Source organism: Dryobates pubescens, chromosome 12 (genome assembly GCF_014839835.1).
Source record: "Dryobates pubescens isolate bDryPub1 chromosome 12, bDryPub1.pri, whole genome shotgun sequence".
Taxonomy (NCBI): domain Eukaryota; kingdom Metazoa; phylum Chordata; class Aves; order Piciformes; family Picidae; genus Dryobates; species Dryobates pubescens.
Window position 1 is genome coordinate 17,425,091 of NC_071623.1, and position 24,882 is coordinate 17,449,972.

General features: G+C 41.5%; 1 protein-coding gene across 2 annotated transcripts in view; it reads right to left on the reverse strand.

Annotated features, from left to right (window-relative positions):
• Nucleotides 1-597: 597 nt before the first annotated feature.
• PKNOX1 (PBX/knotted 1 homeobox 1) overlaps nucleotides 598-24,882 on the reverse strand; it is a 50,725-nt gene continuing 26,440 nt past the window's right edge. Inside the window, exons 1-8 of one of the 2 annotated variants that reach the window (XM_054165795.1) lie at nucleotides 19,846-19,891; nucleotides 13,125-13,295; nucleotides 11,637-11,736; nucleotides 10,103-10,200; nucleotides 7,799-7,927; nucleotides 6,995-7,071; nucleotides 5,229-5,401; nucleotides 598-4,310 (exon numbers count right to left, since the gene is read on the reverse strand). In XM_054165795.1, the coding sequence (XP_054021770.1) occupies nucleotides 4,099-4,310; nucleotides 5,229-5,401; nucleotides 6,995-7,071; nucleotides 7,799-7,927; nucleotides 10,103-10,200; nucleotides 11,637-11,736; nucleotides 13,125-13,295 (960 nt within the window). In that variant the 5' untranslated portion in view covers nucleotides 19,846-19,891 and the 3' untranslated portion in view covers nucleotides 598-4,098. Of the gene's footprint in view, nucleotides 4,311-5,228; nucleotides 5,402-6,994; nucleotides 7,072-7,798; nucleotides 7,928-10,102; nucleotides 10,201-11,636; nucleotides 11,737-13,124; nucleotides 13,296-19,845; nucleotides 19,892-24,882 lie in introns of those variants that run through there. The other variant, XM_054165793.1, reaches the window with a different exon arrangement.

Consider the following 24,882-nt stretch of genomic DNA (forward strand, 5'->3'; position numbering starts at 1 on the left):
CAGAAATCTTTGAAAAGCTGAACTGATAAACTTGTTTTGGGTTAATGACCTAGATTACATTATGAAAAAATGTAAAAGTTTTTGGTTTTGGCTGGGATAGAGTCAACTTTCTTCCTAGCAGCTGGTGCAGTGCTGTGTCTTGGATTCAGTAAGAAGATCATGTTGATAGCACACTGATGGTTTAGTCACTGTCCTAAGATAAGGATTTTTCAGTTTTCTATGCTCTGCCAGGGAGCAAGTGCACAAGAAGTTAAGAGGGAGCATGGGCAGGACAGCTGACCTGAGCAATCCAAAGAGCTATTCCATACCATAGAACATCATGCTCAGCATATAAATTGTGGGGGAAATGGCCAGGAGGTGCAGATTATATCGTCCTGCTCTGGCAAGGGGGGTGGAGTTGAAGCTCTCCAGAGGTCCCTTCCAACCCCTAACATCCTGTGATGCTGTGATGACTGCTTGGGCACTGGTCAGTGGGTGGTGAGCAGCTGCAGTGCATATCACTTGTCTTTTCCTTGGTTTTTATTTCTTCCTCTTTCCATTATATTTCTTTCAACTACAATTACTAATATTTTATTGTTGTTATCATATTTTAGTTATTAAAATGTTCTTATCTCAACCCACGAATTTTAGTGTGAGGTTTGGTGTTTTTCTTCTCGACTATGCTCCCCAACTGATTAAGAAAGGGGAGGAGCAAGCAAGTGGTTCCACGGTGCTTAGTTGCTGGCTGGCATTGAATCACTGCAGTTTCAAGAGTCATAACTGAAGAATTACACTGATTTAAAAAAATAAATCAATTCTATTACATACAAAAATGACTTTAATTGGGGACAGGGTAGGGATTATACATGGCTTTAAAGTTAGGTCCTCTATAAAGGCTTTTAAACTACTGTAACCATGTGATAATGAACCATAGTGATGCTTTGCTGAAACCAGTAATCTTTCTTACACAGGAAAAATATGAAGGACATTACTTTCTTTCCACTGAATTGAAGGTTTGAGTTCCATATGTTAAGCAATGCTTTTGAGTATATTGGTAAACTCTTATCAGTTTTAGGAATTCGTGTTCCTGCGTTTCTATCTGACAGGAGGACTATTCCCTATCCCCCTTTTCACAGTAAGTTCTGTCAACCTCCCTTCTCAGGTGTTGATAAACTAGCTGAAGACAGGGTGGCAAGTGTTTCAGAAGAATAAAATGTCAAGTGCACCTAATGTGGGGGGAGTTAAAAAGCTAACCAGATGATGCTTTCTTTCTGAAAAACAAACTTACGTGAGTTTGCAATCCCTAATGCTTGGTTATTTCCAGTTTTGTTCCAGGTGGCACAAACTATACCTTCCTGAACCTTCTTCCAGACAGCTCTGTAGATAGTTTTAATACCCTCTTTCTTTTCCAGATTTCAGTTCTCCTGGTTTTGAAGTGTGGACAAATGCCCATTGCTGCATTATCTCCAAACCACTGAAGTTTTGCCCATTTTGGTTTACCCTTTCCTTCACTACTGGCTACTTGCTATCCCAACAGACCTGCTGCCTAAGCTGCTTCCTAGACTACCTCAAAGCAGGCCAGCTCTGCTGGTGAATCTGAGGGAGCATCAACTGGTCAGGGAGGGAAAGCAGATTGTGAGAAATGGCCTGTTCCTCCAGCACTGACTAATGTGGAAAAGCACATATCTGTCCCCTGGCCTGTACATGCTGAGAAGGCAGACTGTTCACCTGCCCAGATGCTAGAAGTACAAGGATTAATGCACTGTTAAATATGAACCATGATAGCTGAATAAAAAACCCAAACAAACCAACAAATGTCATCTACTCTCTGAGAGAAACTGTGGGGTGATGAAGCACTTCAGAGTGAAATCTAAAAGAACCAAAAAGGAAAACACAGAATCTGTCTCTCAGTTCTAGACACCTCAGGTATCCTTTGCAGGAAGAGTGGGTTGAACATTTCCAAAGGAGCATGATTTGTACATGATACATGTCTTTCCAAATGTTTTGGGATCAAACTGGATTTGACAATAGCCTTTGACATAGTTATGACACAGTTATGTCAAAGCCTCCTTACTTCATTTTTCATTATGGATTTACTATCTATCCTTTTTAACAAACATGGCACATTAGTGGCAAGTCAGAGAAGTTAGAAAAAAAGTTCTTTAGAAATTACCTCCCCAGCTAGAGAGGCAATTACAGCATTCCTCAGCCAGGAATAAGCAAAAGCCATAGCAGAAACATCTCTTGTGTTGAATAAAGTCCAACACCAGTTTTTTCAAAACAGCTACTAGCCATAGAAAACCAGTATTATTCTCCAGGTATGTATATGCCAAAGGTACAGAAATGTCTTTCTGCAGTTCTTCTTTACACCAGCTTACAATTGCCTTGGAAGACAACCTTTAAAGACCAGCTTCCAACCATTTAAACATGTTGAAAAGTACATGCACTGTTCCAACTGAAATCAATGGGACCTAAGCACATGCCTGCTTTGTGGAGCAGAAATCAAGCAATTAAGTATTTGCATCTGTCCAAGGGCTTTGTACAATGTCTAAAGATCCTAAAAGCTAACACCTTTTTTTCCCTGTCACATTAGAAATGTGACTAGATTTGCTCTAAAGCAGAAGGAAGTTCTGGCTTTGATCTCACCCAACGTTGTGACAAACGGACAGGAGGGAAATATGATGTGGAGCATACCACGAGACTCTTGGAATCTGTTATTGATCCTGAACAATGGGAAATACAAACTTCCAAAAGTAAGTGTTTATGGATAAACAGACAGAGACTCTGAGCTTTGGGGGGTAAAAAAAAAGAAATGAACTGTTACCAAAACCCAAGTGCTTTCAACACTAGCTCTTAGTTTTTAAATGACACACAGAAGGATTTTCTACTCTAATAAAGCCTGCTGTACATTCTGGTAGTGACCTTCCCATCTGAAGAAATGTTGTATCAATCCACAAGTTACATTTCTCTTTGTACTAGGGGAAAATAGTTCAAATGCAATAAAACAGCTGAGTGATAGCAGAATTCGTGACTGTATAGTAGGCAACTTTTCATTTTTCAGATTCAGTTGTACAAACTAATACCTGGAAAAGTAGTGGGTGTTTGAATTGACTTACCTGAATACTCATTTAGCAAACATCTTCAGATACAAGTCTAGATACAGAGTTAATGTCATTTGAATATTAGTTTACACATAATATAAATCAAGGTTTGACAATATCAAAATCCCATTAAACAGTGGGCCCTTCTTATGCTATTATCAAATATAGTATATCACTGTGGGATAGCTGAGAATCATAGAATGCTAGCACAGGCTTGTTTATTTAATCTGGTCAGTTTTCAGACCTTCCAAATAGGAATACTAAACATTATTTTTCCTCTCTGGAAATGTGTTGTGTTTTTTTTTTTCTTCCTCCCTCCTGCTTAACACAGTCATCATCCCAATTCCTAGTGAATTTATAAAAATACTTTTTTTTTTTATCCAATAACCCCCTCAAGGTAAAAATAGGAGTTTTTATAGCAAATGATAAACAGGCTCACGGACTATGAGAGAAACTAAACTTATTTAAATTGCCATACATTCGCTACTGGATCACACACCAACATTTTCTTCTCCATGTTGTGTTGCTGTCCACCTCAGACTAGCAGTTTTTAAGGTGCAGAAGCATCTTTCAAATATATGCATCTAACTTAACGATCAAGTTCCAAACACTAGTGTCACATGCTTCAAATTTACATCGCCCGCCCCTCAGGAGCTGTGTTAAATAACAGCACTGACGGAAACAGCAGAGCTCTTTAGAAATTGCAGCACTTCCAATTCAAAGACCAAAGGGGTGCTTATGTGGTTCGTTATGTTGCTAGATAGAATTCTCAGAACTAAGAAAGAGAAATGAAGGAAAACCCAACCAAACAAAAAACACATTTGAAAGAAGTTGCTGCACCTGGAAAAACACTCTTTAAGCTTATTATGGAAATACAAAAAAGTGCACCCTTCTATATCTACATATAAAACATATTAGAAATAAAACTTGTGTAAAATGTTTGCTGTGCAAACTATAAAAACAGTCAGTCAGTCCATTTTTTTTTTTCCCTAAACATTTTGTCACACTCTCTTGCTTCCTACTGCAGAGAATCGCTGTTATCCAAGACCAGCCCACTGATATTTGTTGTTGAGAGATCTCCTCCGTCATCTTCACCGCTGTCTACAGACTCATCCTCGCTTTGCCCTGCCATCATAACTTGCTGGACAGCCAAAGTAGCACCATCAGATGACAAAGACTGGAGACTGTCTACATTCATGTTGACTGGAGCTGTGATTGTTACAACAGCACCTGGAGAAGCACAACCAAGGTACTTTAGCACATTGCTTGGTTTCTAATTTTAAGTAATACATATTTACATACAATAGAGTTTGTTTCTAATCAATAGGAAGAAAACCTAAGGAACCAAATTAAAGTAATTGTTATATAGGTTGTCAAACACTTAAATATCAGGAAATGCAAGAATTAAGTTGCCCAAGAATCTTAAAACTTAGCTGTTACAGACACCCATCACACCAATTCTCCAATCAAATCACCACAAGACCATTTCTGCCACGTATTCCAGCTTAAATCATTGCAGAAAAATGGGAATGCTCTTAAGAGATACAAGGTGACTTAAATGGATAAAGCTAGATCCAGTGGACACTGAGGGAAAAGCTGCTACAAACTCAAAAGTAATAAAGCAGCAGGCAAGCAGGACAGAAAGGATCCTCCTGAGATTAATGTAGTTATCTTTCCTGAGTCTATTCATTCCATCTGATGCTAAGTTACTTCAGTCAAAGTCTCTATTACATTTCTCTGCTTCTCTGCAACTCAGTGTTCAACAAGATAACTCATGCTTCATTGAGGCACACATAGAACTGCAGATGCCCAGTCCCTCCAGCAATGAATAGCACAGGGAACCACAAAACTGAAATTGCAGGCCAATCAGAGTGGTACTGATGCTCACACACATACTGAGATATCCAACCTTTGTTCTGTCATTTCCTAGCTTTTGAAACAACAGCAACAGTCTCTCAACAGAAATTCCAATAAAACATCCCCCACAAAACAGACAATTTTTAAGGAGAGAAAAACTGACACATCTTTGTTTCTTGGTATTTTGATACAAAACCAGTAACTCCCATCCCCCTGAAGGTATCAAACCCTTCATTTCCCTGTTAGAGAGACATTAACTTTATTATCTGTGATTTAGCCAGTATTCCTTACCATCTGACATTGTGAGCTCATTAGATTGCTGCTGAGCAACTCCTGAGGCAATGGAGTCAGGCCAGAACCTCTGAACTGGTCGGTTCTGAGCTGTTTTCTTCTTTGTTTTCGGAGTTTCAGAACAACTGGAATCCAGCATTGGCTGAAGAATTCGCCTTCTAGCATTGATAAACCTAAACACAATCAAAGGTAAGGACTTACCTTACTGCAAATTCTCTCTTAGATTCACAAAGTATATAGTATGTGTATGTGTGTAGAAATAAGAGAAGAAAAATCAAAATACAAAAACAAGGAAGAAAAAAAATCCTTGTCTCTCTCATCGTGGCTTGACATTCTTTCTTCTGTGTAAAACTGCTCCTAGAACACCACCATCCATTGGTTTTGACAAACTGGCTAAAAAAGTACTTCTATCATTTTGCTGCTAGCAGCACTTTTCCCCCAACCTCAGAGGGAGAAATTCTCCAGACAGTGTAACAGATGCACACTTCAAGATCTTATTAAAAACTGAGCACCAGAAAACTTGCTGACTGAACAGCTCAGAAAGCTGATACACCTCTCATTACAGTTCACCTAAAATCTGGCCCCTGCCTAACCTAGTTTGTTTGGTCTGGTTTCATTTACTTCCTTAAGCTCCTGCATTAAATTTTACAAGGCTCCTTGGCTTTCCAATGTGTGGTTCCTGATCCAGGGGACAAACACACACATTTTTCAGATCTTTCCCAATTCCTTTTTGTTCCCTGATTATCAGTTGTTTGTTGTAGTAAGCTAACTGCTGACCTTCCCCTTTCCACCGGCGAACAAGGAAATAGTTAAACTAGGTCTCACTTAGCTGCCAAGTTAACTGAATCGATTTCAATGTAGCCACTGTGACAAGATGCTAGGAGTGAAGATAGTATCCCTTGCTACATATGACAAAACACATCCAGGACCTATCTTTATCTGCGATTGAAGAAGTAACATGTAGCTGGCAGGTCCACAAAGCACAACGCAAAGCTTTGCAGAGACATTAGTCAGATCCCTCTATCAGGTCACACAGGCAATAGCTATGCTGTTCCAGTTCTGGAACCAGTGTACCATTGCTATCTTGAGTATTTCCCCACTGCACCCCTCTGCAGCCATGCAGCCAGTGTCATCTTTGAAATCTGAGGAAGATCCCTATGGGATGTAGCTACAATAATTTTAGAAACCAATATCACAAGCAGAATAGGATGCATGTTGGCACCCTTGCTCCTCTATTCTGCAGGGACAAGTGCAGTATCAAATGAAGATAAGGCATTCTGAAAGCAAACTGAACCATGCACTAGAGGAGTTGAGGTACTGACACTCTCCATTCAGACATCAGTGCTCAGAGGAAAGCAACCTTTGATACGAGAGCAGAATTAATACCTGTTGACAGAAACTTCCTAAACATTAGCAACCATGATCACCAAAAAGCGCTTTTCAGTTCACTACACCTTTAAACTTTAATTTCTTCACTTGCAAGAGAGACAAGAGTACTTGCATCTTTTTCAGCAATAAACCAGAATGTAAGTCCTTAATGCTGCAGTTTTCTGGTGTCCTTACATAATTTAAATGGCACAAGTACTACTACAACTTACTATAAAAATAATATGCTTTTGTATCAGTGCATAACTCTTGTGTTTTTATATGTATTTGGTCACATATATAACATTAAGTTCAACTCCAGGTTATACTCTTAACTATTGCTCTAGGTTGTAAGCCTGTAGAGACAATGACAGACATTAAGTAAGAGTTTTTACTCTTACCAGTTGTTAACTTGAAGTAGTGTCAGATTTGTTTGTGCTGCAATCTGTTTCTTCTCATCCTCTGTTGGATATGGATGCTAAACAGAACAAGAAAGCAAACAAAAAAGGCCTGAGCTTGTTTCATCTCCTCATCAAAAATAAGGACTCCTTCATTACAACTGATTAAAAACACTAGATTAAAACCATCTGACTCATTAAAACCCAAACTTCAGAAACAAACTTTCACAGATAAAAATCATTTACCAAAGAGTGCTTTACTACACAAAATTGATTTTATCCTTGAAAGTGTGTATGATACCATTAAACTGCTGATGTGTAATTCAGAGGAAGAAGCTTCTCATGGCTGAAACTCTTTATTAAACAGCGTGATCTCTGGGCAACACAGCATGTGATATGATTTAATTAGTTATGCTGCCTAAAGGCAATGTCATATGAGAGTACTGACACACATTTTTCAGTTAAATAAAGCTACTTTTAACTAAACAGATGAAGAGAGTGTACGTAACATAAGAAGAGTACATGCAGTTTCCCTGCATCATTTGTCAGCCGTGAAGACAAATTACCAATCAACTCAACACTGTGATACAACTTCAGACCCATTTATCCTTTCAGGATATGTATTTATGCAAATCAAATCAACTGGCATTAGACTCTGGAGCTACTCCAAATGTCTTCAGGGAAAACCGAACTGAGATTACACAAATGAAAACAGAATAAATTCCCCTTCTTTATGAAGTAAAATCACCACAGACCACATAAGAGCTGCATAAAAACCTGTGACTGCTGATGGTGTTCAGTCCTTACCCCTATGTGCTGAAAAAGCCAAGATCTCATCACATTCGTAGCATGCTTGGGAAGAACTCCTCTTTTATTTTTTGATGAGCCATCATCTTGATGCAAGATGCCTAGATCTTGGTTTAATTGCAACTGAAGCTGCACATATAATTTTAGAAGAAATAAGGCAGTTAACATAGTAATAGCAGTATTCTGTATCAATGTGTGAATAACTCATTTATAGAAGGGAATGAAAAGAAATTAGGCTTGGGGTATGCTGATTATAAAAAGCTACTTTAATTGCTAGGGAGCACTTACAATAGCAGCTCTCCTACAATAGCATTCCAAAATGTCTTTATCCAGGGAAAATGCTGTATCAGGTTTCTGTAGTTTTCACATTTCATGTAACTTCTGTTCTAAGAATTACAGCTGTTTTCAGGCTGTGTATGTGATCCTGTGACAACAGCCAAATGTTGATTTGCTGTAATTCAGAATAAAATCCACCTATGTAGCACTTGTCAAGTTAACGACCCTCTGTATTAATCTACACGACCCTAGGGATCTGATTGCCTTGCCACCCTATGTAGTCATTCACACATGTGAAGAGCAATTAAAACCCACAATGCTAAATACACACTGGGTGCAAACAAACCATAGAAGCTGTGAAGTAAGTGCTGATTTAAAGACTTACAGTAAAATTTGTTATTACGGTAGACATGCAAAAAAAGATGCTAAAAGTCCTGCTAAATAATTACATCTCAATTCTCAAAGAGCAGGAAGGTATTATCTGGTACAACCTTTAATTCCATTTCTACAACACTCTTACTATTTTCCTAAGGATTCACATTTCTTTTCTGCTTTTGCTTTCTTTTTCACTTCCTATGGATACATCAAATAATTTGCACATCTCATTTATCTGAACATTTAGGGAATATCTTCTTAAATTCTTATGCAGAGATAAGAAGAAACGGCTATCAACTGCATATGAGAATATTTTAGACACAACTGAAATAATTCTAAATCAGGTTTTTTAGACAATACAGAGCAGTTTCTTCAAGTCAGTCATCGTGCCTATGTCTTGAATGAAACAAGTTTTAAATGACTTAAGCTGTCATATTACCACAAACACATATTTGAGCATGTTTTTATTTCCAAAAACAATGATTTTCATTCCAAATAATCTCCTTGTATACAGAGGCTTTATAATGAATTTTCAATAGCTCTCTACCTCAATAGCTTTCCCTACCTCACAGCATTCTGAAGCCCTGAAAAAGAATTTGAAGCAGAATTTCTCATGGGTGACAAGGAATACATGTCCAAAACTGCATAGGTGGGTTTGGACATTCCTAGTAACATCCAGAGGAGCTACACATGTGTGTGTGTATATTGTATTTACTTATATACATACACACACACACACTAATAAAGTCAAATGCTTTTATTATTATTATTATTTATAGCTACAGGCATTATTTTACACTCAGTTGTTTGGGGTTTGTTTGTTTGATCTGGGTTTTTTTATGAGGTATAAAAGCTTTTCTCTTCAAAACCACTTCAAGTCTAGGCCCATAATCTTACACATTTCTTTCTGAAAGGTATCTGAGAACAGAACCACATGCATTCTAGGGGAGAACATGGGTAAGTACATATATGTTATGGCCAATAAAAAGAAAAATAACAATACTCTATGCATACTTTTTTGGTTAGAAGGTCAGAAGGAAAAAGAGTCAATGACTAACAACAGATTTTATGCTGTGGAGATGTCAGCTCCTCGTTCACATTTTTAATTGATTCCAGACCCAATTGATTCCTTCCTGACCCAAGAGAAAGCTAGCAAGGTTTTCCATAACTGAAGATGGTCTAGTTTTCATGTTTCCTTGTCTTTAGTTGCTTCTTTGAGCTCTCTAGATTCAACTCTTAAGAGACTTCCCAAAAGGGCACTGGCCCTTACCTTTATTAGGGTATGACATAACTGAGCCCAATGTGAAGATCTCTCAGTCCCAGCTGAGTACTTTGGAGTTTACATGACAAAATGTTTCTCTACATACATAAATTGTGAAATACAGCTATGTCCACAGTACTAGTGGTTGTCATCATGATAAAAAGTAAAGTTTCTGACAACAGCAGTGTGACACCATAATGCAATACAGTAAATCTATCCAGTCCTAACCCTAGTTCAACTCCTACAGCAGTGCTCATGTAATTTTACATTAGTTATTATGCATGTGCACACAGAGCTTGTTCTGAAAGCCTATCAAAATTAAACCAAACCTCTTAAAACAGTTACATATATATGAACCCAGAATACTACCTCATGAAACCCATGAAACAAACCTGAGAGTTCTGGATCCGAATAGTCCCCGGTGACAGTGCTTGTGTCACCACTTGACCTTGTGGAGTGACTACAGTGACTGGCTGATACACTGTACCCCCTTAAAATGAAACATCAAAGATTACAGGTAAGTAAAAGCCCTCCAAATAATGTTCTCTTTTAACACACAAACAAATCAGCACTGTAGACAACAAAACAGTTTTGGTTCTATCAACTGCCTTTTTCTAGTAAACATGTAAGATGTGCTCTTTGCTACAAAACCTGCATGAAAATTGCTTGTTTTCCTCTATTTTAGGCATTCTAAATCTATTTTCAAAGGAAAATGCTATTATTGTCATGCTATAAACCAGCTGCTTGTTCTAACTGAGCTAGTTCTTTGGCCAAGAAGGGTCACAACATCTGAACCACACCTATGTGTGTCAAGCAGTTAGGGCAGTCAGCTGAGTGACACCTATGTGTTTGGGGTCAACTAAGATGACAGAATCTCAGTGAATGACATAGAGGCACCAAAGCCACAAAGCACATACGGTGTTTCAGGATAAACCCCTCTGCAAGTATACGCTGTGGAAACAGACTGCATTGCTTTGCTGACTTTGTAGTCAAGGGGGTTTTATGTTTGTTTTAAAACCTTACTTAGAAGCACAATACAACATTGCAGGGCAACAAAACTGGTGAAGAGTTTGGAGCACAAGCCCTGTGAGGAGAGGCTGAGGGAGCCAGGGTTGCTTAGCCTGCAGAAGAGAAGGCTCAGGGCAGACCTTATTCCTTTCTACAACTACCCAAAGGGAAATTGTAGCCAGGTGGGGGTTGGTCTCCTCTCCCAGGGAAGCAGCACCAGAACAAGAGGACACATCTCAAGCTGCACCAGGGGAGGTTTAGGCTGGATGTTTGGAAGAAGTTCTTCACAGAAAGAGTGATTTGCCGTTGGAATATGCTGCCCAGGGAGGTGGTGGAGTCATCATCACTGGAGGTGTTTAGGAAGAGACTGGATGGGGTGCTTGGTGCCATGCTTTAGTTGATTAGATGGTGTTGGGTGATAGGTTGGACTTGATGTTCTCAAAGGTCTTTTCCAACCTGGTTAATTCTATTCTATTCTAGTTCACACACCAGCTCCATATAAGAGGAGAACAACTTGGACATCAAGGTTTTCACAGATTTGTGCCTGTGGTTCTGAACTCCATAAAGCATGAAACAGCTATCAAGTGCAACAGTTTAGATAATGCATGCTTTTGTCAAACAAAATTACCTTTCTGAAAGGAAAACAAAAAAAGTAAACCACCCTAGTCTTTGAACTGTCTTTACAAAAGCAGAACTGCACAGAAAGATCTCTTAATATGTAACCTCCACTAACATGCATACTCAGTACACACATCAGTTAAACATTGAGAAACCAGTAAGGTGCTTGACTCTGTAAGAACAACTTCAATAACAATAGAGTGCAAAAGCATTTTAGAAGTATTTTTGTATTTTTGGTAACAACTATGAAAGAAAACAAAACAAAGAGCAAGGTGCCAGTTTTTCTTTTCTGTGTCATACCTGCTACTGTTGCCATAGTTACATTTCCCTGCTGCAATGCTGATGCTGGCACCATAATCCCTTGGGGACTGAGTGTGCCTGCAATGGCACTTGGAATTTGCTAGAAAAATAAAACAATTAGTTGCTTGCATTTTCCTTAATTTTCTTTTTTAAGAAGATAAAGCATGCTTGTGTAATTTTGACACTAAAAGTACATTTGGAGTCTAATCACAGGATTAACTTCAAAGAGAAAGAGACTTCATTAGAGGTTCATCATTACCTACATTAACTTTCTCATTATCACCAACCATTACCTTAGAAAACCCTCAGGAAAACAACTGTTAGAAAAGACATAAAAGTGTCTTGAGAAATTTTAGGAGAGAAATGATTCTAGGTATGTAAATACTAAAAGAAACAGTTTCTAAAGGCACGAAGGAAAAAGGACATATGAAATAGAACTTTGATGCTCTTATTACAAGCATCAAAGCTTTAGAGTTTTAGTTGCTACCTTAATTCCTTCCATTTCAAAATGATGCATGGTATGCTTTGTTCTGCTCAAGACAGTTCTTACTCGACCCTGACCATGCAAACGCTTACATATTCTTTAATACATATGAATAAACTCTATTGTTACAAAATGCAAAATTCAGTCCCTCCTGTCTCTACAAAAGCCTGTAATGGACACCAAAAAAAAAGAAAAAAGTAGAAGTTGTTTTTTTTATCTGATATTGTTTGGACTCCTGAAGTGTGGAGAGTCTAATAGCGTTTACAAGTCACCGGGGCTTTTCAGAATAAATAGCATCAAATGTATTAGCAAGACAGAGAAGGTCCACCTCCTAAGACTAGATACCTAATAGGTACTCAGATGGCAAGGCTCACTTTCCAGCACCTAATGGCAGAAGCATCAACCCTAATGTACTAACTGTTGTTAATTAACTGCTGATAATTTGCTACCAAAATATGCAATTGGTTATTGCGTTTGAGTAACGTCAACAATACATAATCTGAGGTTCAGACGTACAGAAATGGATATTGTTCGTAACTACATCCCAAATATCGCAACTCTAATCCACCAGACATTGTCTCTTTGGTCCAGAATACAGACTGCATAAAAAGTATTAGCCATTTCAATATTTTAATGAAGCAGACTAGACTAAGGAGACCTTCTTAACAGGAAATTACTGTTCTCCTTTATTCTGTTTTCTAGCCTTCTTCCAAAAAAAGAGCAAATCCAGACTATTCTGAGTATCTCCATTTGCTGAACTGAGGGAAAAACGTAAAAGACAGGCAAAGAAAAGGACTCTCTGTTCTGGCACATTTCAATAAATTTCTCCATCAGGCAGTGGCACGCAGGTATACACAATAAAACCCTGGAGTTCTTTCTAGTCTTAATAACTGATTCTGAGAAAGTGAAAGCCACTGCAGAAACTCTGTTGGTAAACTAATAGCAATAGAAACACAGTTTTAACTTTCTAAGCTAAACGCTACTTTACTGTATTTGAAACATACCTGAGATTGCACAGGTGAATAAGGACTCCCAGGCTCTCCACTTAACAGAGTTTCACTGTTCATTTTTGTCTTCAGGCAGGCAATGTAACGACTACAGAAATCCTTGCAGAGTTCATTAACCTTTTCTAGCTCAAGCAGATGGATACGTAGAACTTGGATTGCTTTTACCATCTAGAGGGAGAATTAGAAAGTAAAAATTAGAAACTAAGTAACTGGCAATTTAACAATAGTTAATGTGAGATCTAAGCAAATGCTACTGCACAGTAACAATGACAATCCAATTAAAGCAGAGTTACTAATTGCCAAGTGCTGACTAGAGTTCTCTAGCTCTGACCGTTATGCTCCTGAAATGCTAAAGGAATCTGTCTATATACACACTCTGTATCCTTTCACTGCACAAGAAACCTACCACACAGGAAAAACAAACATGACAATATAATCTTTGTCAAAGGTGACACATTAAGAAGATAAGAGCATAGTTACCATGTACCATGTACATGGAGCCTGTGTGCCCATCTTTATCCCATCATACATCTGTGGGTCATACACCACACAAGACCAAAAGGGAAGGAAAGTAATCCCATCCACGCATTTCAAAAGCCTGGTTGGAACAGCCTTGACAAGCAATAGTTGTCCTGAGCTACGTATCAGAAATACCAGGTTCAGCTCCACATTACACCCTGACCCAAAAAAAGCAGAAGCATACAGATTAATTTGGGATACGCTGAGAAGACTCTTCTGTGACTTTGCATAAATATATCACAGATTGCTACAGAGGGTGAAATGTACAGGAAGTGGCCTCACCTATAACAAAACCACAATAGGTTTTACTTTGCTGTAAAATCAGAATACAGAGGTTCCTAAGTTCATCGTACTGTTCAACAAAGCTTGTTCTTCAATCCTAGAGCTCTGAAGTTCCTCAGCAATTGTATAACAGAGATTAACAGCTCTAGGTAAAGTAATTTTAGAACTTTCAGGTGAGGAGACAATTTCTGAACTACAAAGCACTAGACCAAATAATACATCCATGCTTAAGCAAAAACTGAAGTAGGGGAGACATGTTTGTGGGAAGAGTACTTATCATGCTTACTGAGGGAAAAGGACTCAGAGGCTTGGATAGCTAATGGTATTACATACTGCATAAAAATAGCTTAGGTGATTGTAAGGGTCATGGCAGAAGACCAAAAGCAAAAATCAAATCCAGATGGTCTAAATTTTCATGAAGCAGTAACAACTTGAGGACATTCAAATATGTACATAACACACTGGCAAAGTAATTACTTAACGTTTTTATACAGCATGTAATTCCCAACATTTACTTGCTATACTAGATCTCCAAGAAAAATATCCTCCAGTTTCATCAAACTGAATGGATTAGTTTTGAAACATGGTGTAGAGATTGATTTTAGAATTGTTTGTAAAAAAAATTAAAATCTGTCCTGTATGAAAGCTCATTTACCTGGCCAGAATACTAAATTACTTAGCTTGTTAAGTAATCCACTTATTAATTCTAACTAAAAGAGTCTACAGGGAGCTGAAGTTGTTTTTGATCAAAGCACCTGAAGCAGATCAAGGCAGTCAAATTCTGGTATGTACTCCACTCCCCACCATGATGACTTGGGCTTTTGTTGTGACAAATCTTTTCCCTGTTTTGTTTTGCAGTAAAAAGACAATTTACTACTCTATTACAGGGATATCAGATTATACAAAGGAAACAAAAAATACCAGCCTATGCAGCAGCAGGGCAACAGACAGAATGTGAACAGCCCACGGACAGCACAAACTGAAACCGTAAGTAAAGGGACACAGCCCTGCCTGGAAGTTGGGAAAACATGGAACAGGAAACTTTGCAAGCTACAGAATATACTTCAAGCCCCAGAAGCCCTGGCCAACCCCTTCCTGTCATGCAGTGAGCATGATGTTAGCATGGTGTAGAACATATAATCCAGGTGGCTCTGTGCACACCTGTCCAGGGTGTGTGTGGGGAATAGCCCTGCCCCTTCTATTGGGGCCAGTCAGTTCAAGTCAATAAATTATCTGCCCCTTATTCTATACCATCTGTGTCATGCTCAGCAGTAATTAACATCCTACAACATACATCATTTACTGTCTATTCTCACCCAAAGTAAGACCACTTTGGGATACACAACAGACTTCTCCAACCTCCTGACTCACCCATCAGGTACACCCAGGTCCCTGGGCAAAGGCAATCCCATGGGTTTGCCTTTACCTGAAGCAGGACTCACTCAGACCTTCTCCCCTAGAATATGCTTCATGTGAACCATGGGAAATCTGTCTCCTTCTACAGCATATGGCAGTTTGGATTGGGCGGAGCCAGCTCCATTAGTAGGTTCTCTGGAGTTAATCAGCCAAGTGGCTTTTGCTAGATGTGCACCCCAGCTTTTAAAGGTCCCTGCTCCAACTGCTCTCAGGATGTTTTCTAGCAGGCTGCTGTAATGTTCGACCTTCCCAGCAGCTGTTGTGTGACAGGGGATATGATAACACCCACTCAATGCCATGCTCCTGGATCCAAGTTGTACACTGCACTGGTTAGGCCGCACCTCGAGTACTGTGTCCAGTTCTGGGCCCCTCAGTTTAGGAAGGATGTTGACTTGCTGGAACGAGTCCAGAGAAGAGCAACAAAGTTGGTGAGGGGTTTGGAACATAAGCCCTACGAGGAGAGGCTGAGGGAGCTGGGGTTGCTTAGCCTGGAGAAGAGGAGACTCAGGGGTGACCTTATTACTCTCTACAACTACCTGAAGGGAGGTTGTAGACAGACAGATGTTGGTCTCTTCTCCCAGGCAAGCAGTACCAGAACAAGAGGACACAGTCTCAGGCTGCGCCAGGGGAGGTTCAGGCTGGATGTTAGAAAAAAGTTCTATACAGAAAGAGTGATTGCACATTGGAATGGGCTGCCTGGGGAGGTGGTGGAGTCGCCATCACTGGAGGTTTTTAGGAGAAGACTTGACAGGGTGCTTGGTGCTGTGGGTTAGTTGCTTGGGTGGTGTTGGATTGGTGAAGGGTTGGACGCGATGATCTTGAAGGTCTCTTCCAACCTGGTTTATTCTATGTATTCTATTCTATTCTATGTATTCTATAAGGATGTTTCAAAAATTAGTCCCACTATCTGACTCAGCTATTTCTGGGGTGCCATGCTGCCACAGGACTTGTTTTTCAAGGCCCAGGATGGTGTTCTGAGCAGTGGCATAGGACACTGAATATGTTTTCAGCCATCCAGTGGTTGCTTCTACCATTGTAAGCACATAACATTTGCCTTGGCAAGTTTGTGGCAGTGGGATGTAATCAATCTGCCAGGCTTCCCCATATTTACATTTCAGCCATTACCCCTCATACCACAGAGACTTTACCTGCTTGGCCTGTTTGACTGCAGCACTCATTTCACATTCATGGATAACTTGTGCAATAGTGTCCATGGTTAAGTCCACTCCTTGATCTTGAGCCCATCTCTATGTTGCATCCCTTCCTTGATGGTTAGAAGGCCCACCAAGATAGACATAATTCACCTTTATGTTGCCAGTCCAGATCCACCTAAGCCACTTGAATCACAGCAGCTTGATTTACCAGCTGGTTGTTTTGATACTGTTGAGTGGCTTGATTCTTGGGTACATGGGCATCCGCATGACATACTATGGTCAAGAAGTTCTCTGCCTAAGACCAATACTTTGCTACAATTCAGCTGCCCTAATGAGTTTACCCCTGCACTGCCAGTTGTTTTCCTTCCACTGCTGTAGCCATCCCCCACAAAGCATTTGCCAGCATCCAGGAGTCTGTACAGATATAGAGCATTGGCCATATTTCTTGCTCAGCACTATCTAAAGCTTTCACCCCTGCAAACTGACTCAATCCAACTTCTCCCTCAGCAGCTTCTACAACCCATCAGGTGGGACTCCATGCAGGGGCCTTCCACCTCAGTGCTTTCCCACAATGCAGCAGGACCTGTCAGTGAACAGGGCAGGTCACTTTTCATTGTATGGCGAGGCCTCCTCAGCACGTGTCACCTCCTCTGGTAACATCCCAAAATCTCTGCCTTCTGGCCAGTTTCTGATGACTTCTAAGATTCCCAGGCAGTTAGGACTTCCTATTTGAGCCTGTTGTGTCACCAGTGCAATCCACATGGTGTCAGTTGTATGATGGGTAGAGGAGACTCTTCATTTGAACATCCAGCCCAGCACCAGCAGTCAGGGTGTCAGGAGGAGCTGTGTGCTCCAAGCCCTAGCCAACCCCTTCCTGTCATGCAGTGAGCATGATGTTATCACGGTGTAGAATATACAATCTAACTGGCACTGCACCACTGTGGGGGGTGGTAGCCTGTTCTCCCATCCCTTCTAGTGGGTCCAGTCAGCTGAAAGCAATACAGACAGCAAAATCCTTCGATAGAAGTGCAAAGCCTAGAGGTATATAAACCAGCAGTCTTCTAAAACCACCCTTCAGCAGTGGTCGATGTTTAAATTGTGCTTAATTACCTTTAAACACAACCAAGTTAAACTATGTAAATTTAACTAGATTTTTACACAAAAGATGTTCTGCTCCTTTCAGATTATTAACAACTGTTCTGTAGTACTAGAATAGCCAGAGAGTTCAGGGACAAAAAAAAAAGAAAGCGAAAATTGTGACATTCATCCCCTGTAGCAGACCAACACAGAGCACATGCATTAGTTAATGCCTTAAAAATCCTTCCTTCATTGTTGATTTGGCTTCAAATTGATTGTTTATGCTTGAAGTGAAAAACTAAATGAAATTTAAAATTGACCATAAACCAAGAATTAGTAACACTTAGCTTTCTGCAGAACCACACATAATCACACTGCTCTCACAGGAAGCTGTGCTACTGTGGTTAAAGGTAAACAAAACTTTGTAAATATGCCATGCCTGTCACCAGGACTGACTTACTCATTTACAGTGACACTAATTGTGGCCATATGGCTCCCGGTCTCTTGCAGCCTAGGTAAACTGAACAAATTTGTTGGAAGAAGCTCAATTTTCAGAATCACAGAATCACCCAGGTTGGAAGGAACCTATAAAAGTCATCTAGTCCAACCGGCCTGCAGTAAGCAGGGACATCCTCAACGAGATCAGGTTGCCTAGAGCCCCATCAAGCCTCACCTTGAGTATCTTCAGGAATAGGGCCTCAACCATCTCTTGGGGCAACCTGTTCCAGTGCTCGACCACACTCATTGTAAAGAATGTTTTCCTAACATCCAATCTACTCAAATTTAAAACCATTGCCCTTTCTCTTATCCCTGCAGGCCTTCATAAAACAGTCTCTCTCCAGCCCTCCAGTAGCCCTTCAGTCTCCCTGGAGCCTCCTCTTCTCCAGGCTGAACAACCCCAGCTCCCTCAGCCTGTCTTCATAGGACGGGTGCTTCAGCCACCTAATCATTTTCATGGCCCTCCTCTGGACTTGCTCCATCAGGTCCATGTCCTTCCTGTATTGAGGGCTCCAGAGCTGGATGCAGTACTGCAGTACTGGAGCAGAGTGGCAGAATCACCTCTCCTGATCTGCTGGCCACACATCTCTTGATGCAGCCCAGAGTGTGACTGGCACTCAGGGCTGCAAGTGCACACCATCTACTCATGCCCAGCTTCTCATCCACCAGTACCCCCAAGTCCTTTTCCTCAGGCATGCTTTCTATCACCTCTTCCCCCAGCCTTGAAACTAACCTAAAAATCAAGAACTCTTGATAAAATCACCCACGTTGAACAAAAGTAATGCAAAGAAATGTTTCCTAACAGATCACATCAAGAGTAATATTTCATTCCTATGTTCTTAAAAAGCACACCTTAAAAATCTGTGACAACCATGTTTTTATTACTTAGTGCTACTGAGTAGAGTGCACCACAGAACAATGAATTTTTATAACCCTTTTCAGCTGTAGAAATAAAACTGGAGCAGCATTTCAGAGAAATGCACAAAGACAGAAGCAACCAGGAGATATATTGTGGAAACTGTTGTAAATAAAGGTAATAGTAGACTATTAAATAGAACCATTGAAAAATACCCAGTTCTTGCTAAAACTGCTGTCCAGAGCATATTCACTTCTAAATATATCATATATTAAATCTGGAGACATCTTTAGCCCTAAGAATGCTTTAGGCTGTGCCTACATCCTTTCTTTTTGGTGCCTCAAGCACGTGGTTGAAAAGGTACAGAACACACTAGGCATTACCTTATTCATAATCCCTAGCTCATCTTTGTTTATCTAAAACACATGCCCACAATTTTTATGGATTTCTGGGCACAGAACATGTGGACAGCACATATGAAACAACCACCACATACTGACAAATAATCTCAGGAAAATGGCTTCTCATTTGCAAAAAGACCCAACTGAAATATATACATTTACAGCTCACCTACCTTCCTGAACAAATCCTTCTGGGATGATTTACATCTTCAGAGGAAGAACACAGAGCCTGGGAGATGGGTTAATTTGTTTCATTTGTTTTGATTTTATAGCTTCTCCCCCCACTTTTGAGTCCACGGCTATGAGACACAGCTAGGAAAGGTATGACTAGAGGTTTATGAGACAGTTCTGTACATTACAGCAGTAAGAACACTTTTCAAGAAACACACAAGCATGGCTTGCCCACTCAAGAATATTCAAATGACATCAGCTGACTTCAATACCTCTACAACTTTTCCTAACACAACTGAAAATTCAATAGGACAATCTTTGAGAAAAGGGTACTGAATCCTTACCCCAAACGAAACAAAAAACTCGGGGGTCTTCAAAAAAGGCAGTGTCCTGTTCAAATACAAAAGTGAGAGTATATTTAACACCCCATGTTTTGTATTGTTTCTTGACCTGATAAAGCCATAAGTAAACCTGCTCTGACTTTGCAGCTAACTGGACTACAGGCCTCTTGAGCTTGTAATCCAACCGGAATTGTCCTATGGTTCTACGAACGTGGGAAAATGAAAAGAGCCACCCATAATTGGGAAGCATTTAGTCTAAGCAGATGCTGTACAAGAGAGAGGAACCACTCCAAGGCAACACAAAGTTTTTGCAGTGGTTGGGTTAACAGTAAGAAATAAAGAAGTGCCGAGCACTGAATGTCTTAAGATATACCTCCAAAATTTATCTGCACTCATTCTGAACAGCTTCTAAGACATGGAGGAACTTGCCTGTGAAGTCCTAAGTACAAAAGGATACTAACATGAAAACAAAGAGAAGCTGATTCATTGGTACATTTCAAGACCTGTTAGAATAGAATAGAATAGAATTGACCAGGTTGGAAAAGACCTTTGAGATCATCAAGTCCAACCTATCACCCAACATCATCTAATCAACTAAACCATGGCACCAAGTGCCCCATCTGGTCTCTTCTTAAATACCTCCAAGTGATGGTGAATGCACCACCTCCCTGGGCAGCACATTCCAATGGCCAATCACTTTCTGTGAAAAACTTCTTCCTAACACCCAGCCTAAACCGCCCCTGGTGCAGCTTGAGACTGTGTCCTCTTGTTCTGGTGCTGGTTGCCTGGGAGAAGAGACCAACCCCCACCTGGCTACAACCTCCCTTCAGGTAGCTCCAGACAGCTATAAGGTCTGCCCTGAGCTTACTCTTCTCCAGGCTAAGCAACCCCAGCTCCCTCAGCTGTAGGGCTTGTGCTCCAGACCCCTCACCAGCTTTGTAGCCCTTCTTTGGACACACTCCAGCAAGTCAACATCTTTCCTAAACTGAAGAGCCCAGAACTAGACACAATACTCAAGGTGTGGCCTAACCAGTGCTGAGTACAGGGGCAGAAGGACTTCCCTGTTCCTTCTGGCCACACTATTCCTGATAGAGGCCAGGATGCCATTGGCCTTCTTGGCCACCTGGGCACACTGCTATCTTATGTGCAGCCTACTATCAACCAGTACCCCCAGGTCCCTCTCTGCCTGGCCACTCTCCAGCCACTCTGACCCCAGCCTGTAGCACTGCATGGGGTTGTTGTGACCAATGTGTGGAACCTGGCACTTAGATGTGTTAAATCTCATGCCCTTGGACTCTGCCCATCTGTCCAGCCTGTCAAGGTCCCTCTGCAAAGCTCTCCTACCCTTGAACAGCTCAACACTTGCTCCCAGCTTGGTGTTGTCTGCAAATTTACTGATGATGGACTCAATCCCCTCATCCAGATCATCAATAAAGATATTGAACAGGATGGGGTCCAGCACTGATCCCTGGGGCACACCACTACTGACTGGCTGCCAGCTGGATGTGGCACCATTCACCACCACTCTCTGGGCTCGGCCCTCCAGCCAGTTCCTAACCCATCGCAGTGTGCTCCCATCCAAGCCATGGGCTGACAGCTTGGCCAGGAGTTTGCTGTGGGGGATGGTGTCGAAGGCCTTGCTGAAGTCCAGGTAGACTACTACCACAGCCTGCCCCACATCCACCAGACAGTCACCTGATCATAGAAGAAGATCAGGTTGGTCAGGCAGGACCTGCCCTTCCTAAATCCATGCTGGCTGGGCCTGATCCCTTGGCCATCTTGTAAGTGCTGTGTGATTGCACTCAAGATGACCTGTTCCACAATCTTGCCTGGCACTGAGGTCAGGCTGACTGGCCTGCAATTCCCTGGTTCCTTCTTCTGGCCCTTCTTGTGGATGGGCATCACGTTAGCCAGCTTCCAGTCATCTGGGACCTCTCCAGTGAGCCAGAACTGTTGAAAAATGATGGAGAGAGGCTTGGCCAGCTCATGTGCCAGCTCTCTCAGCACCCTAGGCTGGATCCCATCTGGTCCCATGCACTTGTGTGGATCCAAGTGGCTAAGCAGGTCTCTAACTACTTCCTCCTGGGTCACAGGGGAACTATACTGGGTTACAGGAGAACTATACTGCTCCCTGACTCTATCTGCCAGCTCAGGAGGCCAGTTTTCTGGAAGATAACCTATCTTGCTATTAAAAATTGAGGCAAAGAAGGTGTTAAGTACCTCTGCCTTTTCCTCATGCTGGAGTGTGTTACAGACTTAACCAGGTTGGAAAAGACCTTCAAGATCATCAAGTCCAACCTATCACCCAGCATCAACTAATCAACTAAACCATGGCACCAAGTACCTCATGCAGTCTTATTGTAAACACTTCCAGGGACAGTGACTCCACCACCTCCCTGGGTAGCACATTCCAATGGCCAATCACTCTTACTGTGAAGAATTTCCTCCTATCATCCAGCCTAAATGGCAACATTGTTTTAGAATCATAGAATTGTTGCGGTTGGAAGGGACCTCAAGGATCATCCAGTTCCAACCCCGCTGCCATGGGCAGGGACACCTCACACCAGATTAGAGTCACATCCAGCCTAGCCTTAAAAACTCCAGGGTATGGGGCTTCAAACATCTCCCTGGGCAACCTGTGCCAGCCTCTCACCACCCTCATGGGGAAGAGCTTCTTCCTAGCATCCAATCTGAATCTACCCATTTCTATTTTTTTTTCCATTCCCCCTAGTCCTAGACCTGACACCCCAGAAGTCCCTCACCTGCCCTGTTTTTCCCCTCAAATCCCAGAGCACCTGGGCTCTCTTGGAGTCTCCTCCCACACCAGGTGTGGCCACTTGGCCCTCCCCACCCACTCCCCTTTTTAATCCCTGCCAGGAAAGGGAGAAGCCCTAAGCTGAGCCCATCTGGGCTGAGGATCCTCCTCTCATCTCTGGTGAGTGCCCATGGTGCACACTGGGTGACGGTGGTGGTGACAACAAAGGCCGGGGGGCCTGGTGGCCCCCCGGTCAGGTAGGAATAGGATTGATGACTCCTCCAATACCACCCACGGGTGCTGGCTGGGCTCTGTTACTGGGGCTGAGCTCCTCTGTGTGAAGGTCTTGCTCCTGGCTCTGGGATGGGTTTTAAAATGGTGGTGTTGGAGCATGTTGTTAATTACTATAACACATTCCTGAAAAGAGTGTTAGTGACCTTTGGTAACACTCTGAAAAAGAAGAAGATACCCTTCTACAATGTGGTTTTCTAATAGGAAGCAATAGATCTGTAGTAATGAACCACTTGAAGTTATTTATAGGAGCATAACCTGTTTTTCTTTCTTTCCAAACACACACATTTCTGTGAATGAAATTACTATAGTATAGTATCATAGAAGCACAGAGTGTCAGGGGTTGGAAGGGACCTCCAGAGATCATCAAGCCCAACCCCCCTGCCAAAGCAGGATTGCCCAGGGCAGGCCTCACAGGGATGCATCCAGGTGGGATTGGAAAGTCTCCAGAGAAGGAGACTCCACAACCTCTCTAGGCAATCTGCTCCAGGGCTTTCTCACCCTTACCATATAGAAGTGTCTCTTCATGCTGAGGCAGAACCTCCTGTGTTCTGGCTTGTACCTGCTGTTCCTTGTCCTGTCTCTAGGTACCACTGAAAAGAGCCTGGCATCATCATCTTGACAGTCACCCCTCACATATTTAGAAACATTAATAAGATCCTTTCTCAGCCTTCTCTTCTCCAGACTCACTGAAGTGGAGAAATTGAGTTGTATTTTAAAGGTCCAACCACATCTGTACCTACACTCCACTGTCTTTAAACTGAAGAGAGAAAAGCAAACTCTAAAATGAAATACAAAATGAAACCATTCAACTTGCTTACATAGTCTCTGAGCTGGTCCTCACCCAAAAAATCCTCACAGTGACAGGCACAGGAAGGACATGGACCTGATGCAGTGGGGCCACAAGAATGATCAGAGGGCTGGAACACCTCTGCTACAAGGACAGGCTGAGGGAGCTGGGGGTGCCCAGCCCAGAGAAGATAAGGCTCCCGGGAGACCCAACAGCAGCCTGCCAGTACCTGAAGGGGGCTCCAAGAAGGCTGTTGAAGGACTGTTTGCAAAGGCCTGCAGTGACAGGACAAGGGACAATGGTTTGAAATGAGAGAAGAGCAGATTTAGACTCGATGTTAGGAACAAGTTCTTTAGCAGGAAGGTGATAGAAGACTGGAACAGGTTGCTCAAGGAGGCAGTTGAGGCCCCATCCCTGGAGATATTCAAGGTGAGGCTCACCAAAGCTCTGAGCAACCTGATCTAGTGGAGGATGTCCCTGCTGCCTGCAAGGGGTTTGGACCAGACGACCCTTGGAGATCTTTTCCAACCCAGATCATTCTATGATAACACTAAATTCCATAGTGTAGCTATGTTTGATATTGAGTGGCATTTAATCTCTTGAACATGGCTAAGTGCCTAGTGGGGTGTTAAAAAATACCAGAAGACATGCTGCATTTGCCAAGATGATTAGAACCATGTTAAACACCTGACATCCATTAAAAATTCACCTGTAAATTTGAAAACCTGACCCTATGTCACTTAGATGCTCTACAAAAATCATTCTTGAGTGTTCTATCTGGTGCCAGATCAGGTGAAGTAGTTGTGAAAAGCTAGAAGGAAATAAAGCACTGGAATGCTCAGCTAAATACTACTTGCAGGTGTATTTTCTGAAGGAGGTGTTGCGGAAGGATTTGTCATGAGGTGTTAGGTAATAGGTTGGACTTGATGATCTCTGAGGTCTTTTTCAACCTGCTTGATTCTGATCTTTGTTACCAGCACACCTGCTTTCAGGCTTTTGGTTTATCTCTGTTTGGCTTCAAAGATGTCTTTACACCTTGGTTTTTATTTTCCCCCTCCCTATAGTTCTTCTTAATTTAAAATCTATTGTAAGTTAATCTTTGCTCCTTCATCATTATAATCACAGTGATGCTTTTATATTTCCCATAGACAGGAAGATTGGAAGGTCAGGAAAATCATCTTTACTTACAGTATCACCCTCCATG